We start from the raw sequence: 12,843 nt of genomic DNA, 5'->3' as shown, positions 1-12,843 counted from the left end.
GAAGTCTTTGGTGAATGTGTAGCTTTCACAATTTAATTGACACTGTACACTAAGCTTTATGTATTGTGTTTCCCCCTCAGCACAACAGTACAAGTGAGCAGTTGGTTTTCTCATTTGTGGATTCACAAGAAGAAAATTGATCATATGTAAATTTACTTGATGCATCCACCATGAGCTTGGGCGAAGCAGAAAGATAAGAAGGAATTCGATACAGGAGTGAATATGAAACTGAGCAAAGATGTCTACTGTGATAAATTGTTTTAGTGCTGTAGTGTTTGGAGTAATTGTGGGGGAAACATATTACAACAAATTATAGATTTTAAGAGAAAAACAAGAAATTTGCTTCTTAACCTGTCAGTTCTTTCCTACATCATAACTTTCTTTTATTAAGAGGCAGTTACGTGTTTTATTCCTGATGGAACTTCCACAGAATTGAGATAACTGATTATAGCAGACGTTTTGTTGCAGTTATTGTGTTATAGAGCCTTCTGCTCAAGTTTGCACTGTGGATGTATAGTACTTGGTTCTTCAGGACAATTTATTTAAATTGCCTAGGACGCCAGATTGGTGAAAAGTCTTTTGGACAAGCCTCATATGCAACTTCTGTATTAAGTCTTAAGTTGTCTTTAATTTCCTGATGATACAATTTGCAGAGAAATTGATAAGAAGCATCACTACCATTTGGTATGTGAACAATGGAGCAACTTCCTGATATAGGTCTAGCAGACTTATTTTAACACAGGGCTGAGTGAATATTATTGGAGACTTGTGAGAAAAAGGCTGCCCGTAAATTTGCTGAAACAGAATAATGATTGTATAACATATTTTGTTTTTAATGAGCCTTTTTATAATTTTTAGAAAAGTACCAGAATTTTCCAGATGGTACAGCTATTATGATAAACAAAATGTCAAATGTGATTTAAAAAGGGCTACTAATGAAATTTTCATGGGGATCATTAAATGGGTTTGTTGCAAATTAATTGCACTGTGCTTTCAAAGGATTCACTATATGCAGTTCAAAACTTGCAGGTGGTTTCCTGTCATAATTTGCATAAAAGGAGTACTTACACAATCTAGAGTCTGTCAAAATTGACTTCATTCAATAACGTTTGGTAATAAATTTGGAGTAGTATACTGCAAAACTTTTGAAGCTCCTAAATAAATTTACAGTTTAGCAGGCTTATGTGGCCAGAGTCTGTTGACATAAGCGTTTTGGGTATTTTACCATGTCATAACGTAAAAAAACTGTGCTGGGGAAACAAGCATTTTGGCCACAGTTACAGTGGCCTCCTCCTGGTTCTACTGACAAACAGAAGTGTTGTTTGTAGTGATAAATTATGTCAAAAATAATTTTCATAAAATTACTGGCATAATAGAATAATTTTTAATGTCATCATATGGTTGTAACTTACCGACCTGCGCTCTCTCTCTCTCTCTCTCTCTCTCTCTCTCTCTCTCTCTCTCTCTCTCTCTCTCTCTGATTTTTTTGCTCTCCCTTCTTGATTATGAGGAGGAACTTTGCAAAGCAATTGCGCACAACCCATATGATAGTAACTTTCACTTCCTTCATAATAATGGTTCATAAACACTTCAGAGGATCATCTTGTTTGTCATGAACTACTTCAATAGATAAGATAGGTAGGCTTTTATTAGCCTAGTGAACATTAACACATGCCTTCATAATTAAACACGCTGTATTGAATAGAACTAAACATATTTACTCCTAGTTATTTACGTGTTGACAACTTTGTGTGAACTGACTGAGGGTTTTGTGTGTGGCGCCTATCCATTGGAAATTACAAAATGCTGAAATATGACACTTTTACATTTTAGATATTGACATAAAAGGTACAAAGGTGCAAAATACAAAGACAAAATACAGTGACATAAATATTGTTAAACCAAAAATTGTACGCTTAAAAAATGGCAAAAAATAATTTCACTAGAGGGAAGTTTCAATATGCTTGGCGGTTTCCCATAGTTCACTAAGAATAATCCAGAAAATTACATTTCATAATTTGAGTACTTAACAAACTAACCCATAGGCTAAGTAAAAGCGTAAATGTTTCAAACAGAAAAAAAAAGAGAAACGGGGCTACAAAATAACAGCTCCAGATTTTGGAAAGAATTAAATCATAAGATAGTAATATTTTACAATACAAAAGTATAAATATGAAAAACTTTTGAAATAAGTTTTTGGTCAAAGTAAAACATTTGTTTGGCAAAGCAAACAGAGACTTTGTCACTCTCAAAACAATTTTTAGAGAGGTTGAATTTAGACATGCTCATGAGTTACAGGTATTATAAATTTTTAATATTTATTTAAATAAAATGTTTCCATATAAACAAAATATACTGTTACATCAACAGTTAGTTAACTGTACTACAAATAATGATCAGAAGGTACAGCTCATATAATAAATTGGTTATTTTGTGTAACTATTGTATATGCACCATGAATCCAAAGAGATCAGTAAATGAGAGTGAAAATAATATTGGCATTGAGAGTTCTACAGAATAAGAATAAGTAGGATATGCTGCTTTGCTCTATTATGTTAGATCATTTTTTTTGGGGGGGGGGGGGGGGGGGGGTTAGTCCTCAAACCAGGCCAAATGTTTTAGAGTTGAAGAGGCTGTAATATGAAGTTCAGAGTATATTGTAGAAACCTGTTAAAATTGGGTGTGCTGACTACTGATCCAGGGTATATTTATTTGCTGATAACATTTATTTGCTAACAATACGTACTTTACCTCCATGTAATAATTCATTCCTTAGAATTAGTACAGTAAATGTAAACAATGTACATAAGGAAGGAAACATACTTCATCATAATCATCATCAACAGCAGCAACTATCTGAAATTCACTACTTGGTAAACAACTCCAGATACTTCTTTTTTCAGGCATCGCAGGCTTCAGTAACTGTACTCACAACTAACACAGGTTGAATACGTAGTGTCTACTATGCACATTGCAGTCATCAATCAAGATTTGTGTCAACAAGTGATGTTTGTGTTTCTGGCATGGTAGTGTCACACGTGAATAGTATCAAATGATTGCAGATGTCAAGCTTTCACATCAGCTACCAGATGCACTGTGTTTTCTATATGTGCTGCTGATTTCTACATGTTGTTTATTCCTTGGTATGTTCCATGCCGTTAATCTTAGTTCTGTACTGTCTGTGGCCTTACAGTAACAAGTACAAAAAAAAAAAAAAAGCACTTAACTGCATCAGGGGAGGAGGCGCCATGACTTCCAGGATTCCAAGCTGTGGTTTTATTGCCTCCAATCTGTACAGGCAGTCTTAGAGGTGCTGTAAAATATAAGCTTGCAGAGTAGGCTGGGAACTTGCTGACCAGATTGCATGTGACGTCCTGCAACTTGTTACTGTGAATCCTGAAGTGAGCTGACGAGGCTTGCCTCTGACTGATTTAATCACTTGTGGCTTCTTGAGATCTAAAGACAAGTTAAGAAAAACAGATCTTTATCTTTTATGGTTGACCAATAATGATGATACCTGTCTTTTGAAGTTGCCTGTTTCAGCACCTAAAAAGCAGAAAAAGGGCGAAGACTAAAATGTGTTGTTAGTTTCAGTATTATGATTTTATTTCCACATTACTGGCAATGAAGCATTAACCACCTTCCAGAACAATGAAGTTTTTTTTGTTGGTTCGCTAAAGAAATTTGGCCTTTAATTTTTCTGCAGAGGCTACCAATTTATTTGGAATGAAGTGTTTCATTCTGCACTATTGGCTAGTTTCAACTATTCATTGAATTTAAATTGCACGTTTTCATCTTCTGGCCTGTATGACATAATGACACAATAAAGAACCAAACATGAGGTAATACAGTATTGGTGCTTTAAGAAAATTGACGTCTCGAAAAGCTTACTGAAAAGCTTAACACAAGATAGGAGCCCAGTTCAATGTGAATCTGGACATACGAATGTGCACTTAAAGCCAAATTATGCATGTTAGGATAGTTTACGAAATTCTGATTCTCTTGGAGTATTCTGATGTCCAGTTTCTTTTATGACATAAGAAAAGAGCTGTTAATACATACGAATATATGTACCGTATTTACTCGAATCTAAGCCGCACTTGAATCTAAGCCGCACCTGAAAAATGAGACTTGAAATCAAGGAAAAAAAGTTTTCCCGAATCTAAGCCGCACCTGAAATTTGAGACTCGAAATTCAAGGGGGGAGAGAACTTTTAGGCCGCACCTCCAAATCGAAACAAAGTTGGTACCTTGTAATATGAGACACAAATTAGGTCGAATGAATGACGATACAGTTATAGTAGTTTGGTTCGAGTCGTAAGCTTAGCAGTTAAGCTTTACCAGGTATCCATTGCTTTGCATCAGGCGCTCCGTCCATATTTATACGGGTACCCTTCCTTTTTCACGTGCTTCGTCTGGTTTGAATTGATTGCTTATTTTTCTTTGATCTGATAAGTGCCGTTCTCTTTGTTATAGGTGTTTACGTCACTTCAAGCTGAAAATGCATTACTGTACTGTGTCATGCATTGTTTGTCGCATTCTGATAATGAGAGTTTACGGCCTGTCGCCGCTCGCGGCATGGCTTGCTTTTGCGCACGCTACAGCTGCTTGCAACAAAAACGAGACTGCCTTCTGTGATAATGATCAACAAGAACCAAATAATAGACTGCATATGATAGAAGATGTTTTGAACGAGAGCTTAGCGAAAATTTTTGTCCGTTTGAAAATCTTTGCAAATGCCTCTTTAGTACATTACATTCTGCACAGAAATTAGTCGTCTTAGATTTAAAGTCTAGTCAATTGCCGTGCTTCATTTCTGACTGTATCACTATTAGGCATAAGAATAATATGAGTTTCATGACATGATACGTATATTCTTTCGCGTTTGCTGTTGTCTCACTCTAGTTTCGTAGTTTATTAGGCAGACAGGATTTAAATGAGATAGCAGCAAACACGAAAGAATATGTGGCAAAATGTTTATATTCGTATTATTCTTATGGTGAAGAGAATACTGCATGTGATTCACAATTCACGGAAGTTCCTATTAGCAACCATCTCTTCTCACAGGTAGGAAAAAATTCAGAACGTAGAGTTTGCCATATTGACAAACATTCCAAACAGTCTTGCCAATTGGATTTTCGTAGTACATTGAAATGCTGCTACATTCGGAGATGAACAATGCGGAATTTGTATTTGTTTCGTTTGATAATGTATGAAAATGCAGTGGTCGAAACTCGGGGCGGAGAAAAAAAGCTCGTCTTCCACCGTTTTTTTATTTTTTTAAAATTTATTTACTGATGCAGAGATTAATGCCTACAAAGCGTGCCTGTGTAGCACTACATATATTTGACGCAGAAGTTAGTTGTGGCGGCACCTACCAATATTTTTCAGAATTTCCGCTTACTTTGCACTCGATTCTAAGCCGCAGCCAGTTTTTTGGATTACAAAATCTGGGAAAAAAGTGCGGCTTAGATTCGAGTAAATATGGTAAATGTTCACTTGAAGACGATTAAACTGGCATATGTGGCCAATAGTATTGAATAAAATGTTTTGTTTCAAATGTATTGACGGCTTTAGCAGAATTTTACAAATCTGCCTTCCATTAAACCCAGTGTATTTCAATCACAAGTCATATTTCAGCACTTGCCTGGTACCTCCTCTAGGCTTGATGATGTTTCTTAATTTGTGTTGTTTACATCTCAAATTTACAGAATACTGCTCTTTGATAAATCATAGATTGGAAGCATTCTGTGTTTTACCATTGTAGTTCCCCCACAAGGCTTTGTGTTTGCTCCTGGGGTAGAATAATCTGCTAGTTATACAGTTTCTTGGCCTCACATACAACCTCGTTAATTTTTTTGTACCATTTGAAAAGTCATGAGAAACTTATTGTCCTTCGTTCTGGTGTATACAGGCAACTGCTCACGTGTCCTGTGCTCTGAATATCTGCTGACGTTGGCTGGCGAGACCGTGTGACATGAGCTATGATTGGCTGACAAAAGTGCATCACAGTATCGATTTCAGTGCTTCAGAAACTAATGTTCTATATTTGGTGGAATACATATTTATACTTTTATAATAAGAAAATATGTAGTGTGCGTGCTGTTATGCATCAAAGATCTTTCCAAAACACATTGTTTTTTCTTTTTTCCTTGAAGTGACGTGAAGATCTGTGCCGTTGTATAAAACCATTACCATTCAGAGGACTGATAAGTTTTACAGCTGTGAGGGAAAGCATACTGTCACTTAACATGTGAAAAGTGTCTTGTCACCTGGAAAAAAGTGTATTTTTAACTAGGAAAGCTTAGCTATTTCTTTTTTCCTTGTCTGTGTATATATCCTGGTTAAAAACTAACTTCCTCCTCCTCCTCTTATTTTATACATAAGAAAACTTTTGCCTTTTCTTTCTTACCTTTTATACATGTAGTTGGTTCTCATTAGTTACTGGATCAGACTTGACATAAATAGCCATTTATTACCACAAAATCAGTTTCCATCAATGTTCTGAAATGCATTTAATCATATAAAAGCTTTAACAAGTAAGCAGCAGCAGCAGAATTAGATATATGAAGTTTTTTTTAATATTATTGGTAACTTTTCTGTTTTTGTAGGACAAATGTCGAGGAGCTTCGTATGCAGAACAACATTACTAATTCTTCTGTCAGTGAAGATAGCATGGAAATACCTGCTGACAGTACCCTTATGAGCAGGGAGATGTGCATCTATGTTTTTACCGCTGTATCTGTTGCAGTGATAATTGTATCCTTGACACGTTCATTTCTTTTCTTTATGGTATGCATGCGAGCATCTATGAATTTGCATGACCGTATGTTCGAATGCATTACCAGAGCAAGAATGTACTTCTTCAACACAAATACATCTGGTAAGACATTGTTTCATTGCTTTATGATTATAAAATTACGAGATTCCACAAAATTTTCTAGATGTTCTTTTATTGCAGGTCGAATATTGAACAGATTTTCAAAGGACATGGGCTGTATTGATGAAATGCTGCCACAAGCAATGATTGATACACTACAGGTGCAGTATTTTATGTTTTTGTATGATGGCTCAGAGAACTGTACTCAGTCTGCATTAAAAAAGTAGAAGGTACAACAAACTTGGGTTTTGTTATGGTCTTAGGTTGAAGTCTGGTTTGATGCAGCTCTCATTGCTAGTCTATCCTGTGCAAGTGTCTTCATCTCTGCATAACTCCTGCAACGTAAATCCATTTTCACCTGCTTACTGTATTAATCCCTTGGGTTTCCTCTAAACCATCGTGTATTGTAGGAGACTTGTTTTGAATTTGGTCATGTAAAGCTCTGATAAATTCTTTTTGCAGTACTACAACCCTCCTACTAACTTTAGTTTGCTTCCTCTCCTCCTCCAATAATGTTGTGTTCAGGTTTGTTTCCCATCTATAGATCGTTTAAATGACAGTCCACTTTTCAGCCTTCCATTATTTACTTTGTATGGGCTTTCCATCAGAGCTATTAAGATCCATACAAGTACTTCCCGTTTCTGCAAAGGTCTCATTAGTTTTTCTAAAGGAGGTGTCTCATCTTTCTGTTACTACAGCTGTTCAATTCTCATCTAGCCGTTCCTGCTTTGCCGTTTTGCTCTTCACATCAATATAATATTTTAGTTGTTCGTATTCCCCTATGCCTGCTTCATTTACTGCATTTTATATTTTGTTCAAAAACCAGTTGATTTTTATAAATCTAGCACTGAAAATTTGTTGATAATGAGGATGATTACGTAACTGATTAGTGAATTTAATGTACAAAAACCTTATGTTTTGGTCCCTATAATACTAGGAAGGCCATATGAAAATTTATTACTGCCTCTGAAGACAACAGTTTTGTCCAGTGTAATGGCAATATGTTAGGAAGAAAAAGCTTGTCTGATAGATTTTTATTTAGAACTGTATATTAAATCCAGGGTTATGTGAAATATCAAGATGAATATCTTGAGCATGATGATATTGTGTAATTTTCAGTTGAAGGACAAAGATATGGTATGAATAACAGTTTCAAATTGGGCTGCTCTGAGAAATGGAGCTGGAGTGGCTTCAGACCAAAGTATCAGATTACTTGCATTGCTGATAAATCCCTGAAAGCAGGGGAATAAACCAAATACAACAAATCAAGACATAGCTTGCTGGAGATACAGCAACCATCACACAATTTGATTTAATAAAATCAGATAACTGAGCAACCTGTCTCTTGTGTATCTCAAAATATACTTAGAAACCAGATGCACAGGCAAGTCAGAACACACTTGGGAGTAAGGGGTAGCAAAAGGAGGAAATTGTGGAAACCGACACTGAATTTAATGTATACATGACTCCATCGATAAGCAAAAATTTAGTGTCATGCTTCAGTTAGAAATAAAGAGCTCCTGATTCATTGCAGTTGTGAATTAGAGATTGCATGGATAATGCACTGACACGTGATACATGAAAAAGGTTTTTGTAGCATGAATAGTGCCTTCATCCCAGAAAAATTAACTTTCTGAAATTTTCTCACTCTCATTGGATCAGATGCTCCATTCCTCTGTATAGCTCACCAAAAAATGTATTTATGATAAAAACATTGTTGACTATGATTGTTAGAGCAGGGCATCAGAAAATTACTGACAAATCTTATTACCATACCTCTTTTCATTGTTTCATTCTATAGTAAGTAACCAGTTTCAACCTTTTTTGTCTGTGCTGTTTTGATAAGAGTGCTGCTGTTCCTCTTATTGCTGTGGAAAAGCAATGTGTACCACTGTTTCATTTTTTATAATTTTATTTCAGATTGGCCTAGCACTTCTTGGTATCATTGTGGTTGTGGCAGTTGTTAACGTTTCACTTCTGATACCTACTGCTGTTATTGGGATTGTATTCTATATACTTCGCCTGTTCTATCTGTCCACATCTCGGAGTGTCAAAAGACTGGAAGGGATAAGTGAGTAATGAAATGTCTCATTTTTAAAGTAAATACTCCATTGATATGTTTCTGGACTTGGGGCTATAAATGGCTTATTCTTATTTCTGTCTATGTTAGTATCAGAAGAAAAAATGTTGGTTCTAGTATGAGTAGTCATTCTCAGTTTGTAACTCCGCTGACAAATGGCTACTAGGGTTTGTCAAATTACGAATTGCACAAGTAACTGTCAAAATAATAACAAATTAATAACTTCATTAGAATTACTTCTAACAGTGTTACTTGTGCCATAAACAAATATTATCATGGTTAAATCCCAAGGAAAGTACTTCATTATTGTAGGTTTTGAAATGAGAAATTTTGGAAGTTACTACTTTCAAAAATGTGAAAGGTATATACACTTTGTTTGGAAATCACAATGTCAATTTTCACACAAATTGATTCATTACTAGAGTTATGAATTTAGCAGTTCATTCAGATGAACTAAAACAAAATATGGTACCATACATTTTTTGCAGCCACAAAGTTCTTTTGTAAGTTTTCAAAATTGTGCTAAAAAATAAAGTTTGTTACCACTGTATGAAAGTGTGTCAATGACATTTTAAATAAATTTAATAAGACTCACCTTTCCAAAATTACTCAAGATACTTCACACTTTCAACAGATCTCATCAGGGTAAAAGTAAATCTCCACTGGAAAACAAATCACTATGTAATACTTACTATTCTCATGCTGTGCATCTCCTGTATGCCAAATTGCACAACATGAGCTCACATCAGTGACATCCTTTTACTACACTACCTTAAGTATAACTGCAAAATTCACATTCAGTTCATGAAATGATGCTGCCAAAGACTTGAACTAACCATGTGACATCCTACATAGGATGGTATATGGCAGGGAAAAAAAGTGAGGAAAAGAAAAGATACCAGCTAAGCATGTAAACACACAGTGTTGTTTAAAGTTTCACAACAATTCCTGCATTGTTTGAATAAATAATTCTATGCTGTTATGAATCCCATATTACAAGTAAGTCCTCTAACACTGAAGGGCAAGGTTTTTGAGCTGAATAATGTCTGCTTAACCATCCAGAAACAATAATTTCTTTGTCAGTGTTTAACTCATGACTCATTCTAGTGCTAAAAAAGGAAATTTATGTGTATCTTTGCCCTTTTCCAGCTAGAAGTCCAGTTTTTGCTCACTTGAATGCCTCACTTCAGGGTCTGACAACAATAAGAGCCTATGGAGCTCAAGAAGTGCTGGAGAAGGAATTTGACAATCATCAGGTGAAAATAAACTTCTCAAAATTAGTGTGATTTACTGTAAATGAAAACATTATGAAACATATTTTCTTATTTGAATGTTTTCCTTTCAGGATTTACATTCCTCAGCATGGTTCATTTTCATTGCTTCAAGTCGAGCATTTGGGTTTTGGCTGGATGTAGTGTGTTTGGTATACATAGCACTGGTCACACTCAGTTTCCTGGTAATTGGAGGAGGTGACAAAGCATTGTTTCTAGTATTTTTATTTGCTTTCTATAATTTGGAAAATAACTCTTGATCCTGCATGAGCTCTGCCATCTTGGCCAGTTTTCACTTCATAAGAGTTAATGAACAGAACTTCAGATCTTTGATTCTGTTTTCTTTGTCATTTCGTTAACAGAACGGTTTGGAGGAAATGTTGGCCTCGCCATCACACAATCAATTGGGCTGACTGGAATGTTTCAGTGGGGCATGAGGCAGTCAGCTGAACTAGAAAACCAAATGACTTCAGTGGAACGTGTTTTGGAGTACACTACTCTGGAAAAGGAACCTTCACTGGAGTCGGAACAAGGTGCGTGTTATATTCAGTAGAATCTCACTGTAACATACTTGGTCCATTGTTGCTGGTGAGTGATCACTGAAAAAGTTGTGATTTTGTTTAAAGAAGTACTATTACAAATTTAATGTAAATTTTCAAAGTATGCAAGGAAAAGGTGGACATGAAATGTATTTCAAAAATTGTATAAAAACTAGTGAATCTGAATTTTTGTGGATTACTATAGACAAGACTGCACCTCGCTATCCATTTTTACAAAACAACAACAACCTGATCGCCTTTTTTCTACTTTATCATGGACTGATCAGGAAGTTAAAGCATACAGTTCATTTGTAATAATAACATGTGTGGTGTGATTTAGAGCACTGTGGTTTATGATAATGCAGGGCTGCCTTATAACAGACATCTTTCATTTGTGACATGTGAAACTAAAGAATAACTTAAAGATGAAATTCAAATCAGATTTGAAAGCATGTTGCAGTCTTTAGTACTTTGACATATTTGAGCTGATAGTGAGGTACTACTTATTGCAGTATTTGTACAATATTTTCTGTAAACAGAGTTCTACAGTTTCAAAATAAAGCATATCATCATGGAACAACCAAAAACTATTATAATGTGTTTGGTTCTTTTTTTCATCAGTTTTGAACTACATGAAAAACATTCATTACTGTGAATTACATAATTGTGTTCAGTTGCAGCATCTGTCACATCTGATGCGTTTATGTACATGTGACATGTGCTGCAAGTGAAAACCATTGGAGTATGTTTTCAACACCAAGGAACATCCCTTTAACTTGACTAAAACTTGGCATCTGTGTTTGTAAAGAAGTGATTTAGAAAAGTCTCTGAGTAGTGCAGTAAGCTACTGCTCACAGGCATGGTCCATGAGGAAAAGGAAATAACTAAATTGTAAACTTCGGAAATATAGTGCTGATGGCAAGCACTGAGAATATCACTGACCAACAATGACCAAGAACTTTTGGAAAGAATAGAGGGAAAAGCTTTGCACAAACAATAAATAAAAGGAGACATACATTCATCTCTAAAGTTCTGTGCAACTCCAGTTGTGTCCCAATATTATTGAAGAGAAGTTGAACGAAAAAGAAAGATGAAGACCCTGAGACCAATCTCTGAATGCTGTAAAGGAAGGAGAACCATACCACTAGATGGGAATATTTGTGACATTACAAGGAAGGCTACTGATAGACCATCATGTTGCATGCCAACCATAGTGTTGAAGAGAATAATAATCCACTAATCAGTGCTATCAGTTTGATAATTTTGTTTATTTATTCTGTTAACATTTAATTTTTGATGGTAACAAATATTTTTATCCATAAATTTTGGATACAGTATTCACACACATTCACAAAATCCATGAAAGAGGTACCACATTTGAAACTGTGTAAAAAAGATACAAAGAAAGTTTTGCAACATCAATTTTGATGGAAAACACTACTTTTGCATCCTTCAAAACAAGTTGTCAAATTAACCCTTTGTTTCGTCTGGAGGTTAAGAATATCAATTTATCCCAAGCCAAAAACAAAGTTTTTATTCAAAAGCTACCTCGTTTTCATCTTGATTTCTGCGAGGGGACCTGTGAAATCCCATGGAGCTATGCCTAAAATCTTGTAAGGATAAGCCTGATAATTGTCCAATAATTAATGCAGCATTTCAGGTGGTGTAAAAGAGCATTGCTTCATAGCTGCATGTATAAAGAATGTACCTGAACTATAAAAACTGTTAAGAGTCCTTGTGACAACTATGGGCAACCACTTACCAATTTTTCTTTCTCATATTATGTGTGTCGAGGATTATGTGCTCTACCTCTTCATGACTGGTAAAGGTTAAAGACAAAAATAAATCAGCCTGTTAAAAATGAAATATTTCTTTCTTACTCTTCTTTGCCTGAAAGCAGGAAAGGGCAGCCTTTGGTGACGTGTGGGCCTGATCCACCAACTTACTTAAACTCACGGGCCGACTCCGTTACGTGCCGTGACAGCAGTACTTCTCACACATAAAGTGGAAACTACAGCATCTACGATGATGATGTTTATGGGGTTATATACCAATATCAGTGGCACCCCTTTCG

General features: G+C 35.6%; 1 protein-coding gene across 3 annotated transcripts in view; it reads left to right on the top strand.

Annotated features, from left to right (window-relative positions):
- Positions 1-12,843, top strand: part of LOC124596597 (probable multidrug resistance-associated protein lethal(2)03659) — a 261,248-nt gene that overhangs the window by 220,070 nt on the left and 28,335 nt on the right. For all 3 annotated transcript variants that reach the window (XR_006978324.1, XM_047135794.1, XM_047135793.1), the window contains 6 exons: positions 6,611-6,882; positions 6,961-7,040; positions 8,800-8,950; positions 10,109-10,215; positions 10,305-10,428; positions 10,593-10,763. Coding sequence is in view for 2 of the 3 variants with exons in the window: in XM_047135794.1 (XP_046991750.1) it covers positions 6,611-6,882; positions 6,961-7,040; positions 8,800-8,950; positions 10,109-10,215; positions 10,305-10,428; positions 10,593-10,763 (905 nt within the window). In the remaining variant the exon portion in view is untranslated. The remainder of the gene's footprint in view (positions 1-6,610; positions 6,883-6,960; positions 7,041-8,799; positions 8,951-10,108; positions 10,216-10,304; positions 10,429-10,592; positions 10,764-12,843) is intronic.

This window comes from Schistocerca americana, chromosome 2 (genome assembly GCF_021461395.2).
Source record: "Schistocerca americana isolate TAMUIC-IGC-003095 chromosome 2, iqSchAmer2.1, whole genome shotgun sequence".
Lineage (NCBI taxonomy): Eukaryota > Metazoa > Arthropoda > Insecta > Orthoptera > Acrididae > Schistocerca > Schistocerca americana.
This window is presented reverse-complemented; position numbering and strand designations above follow the sequence as displayed.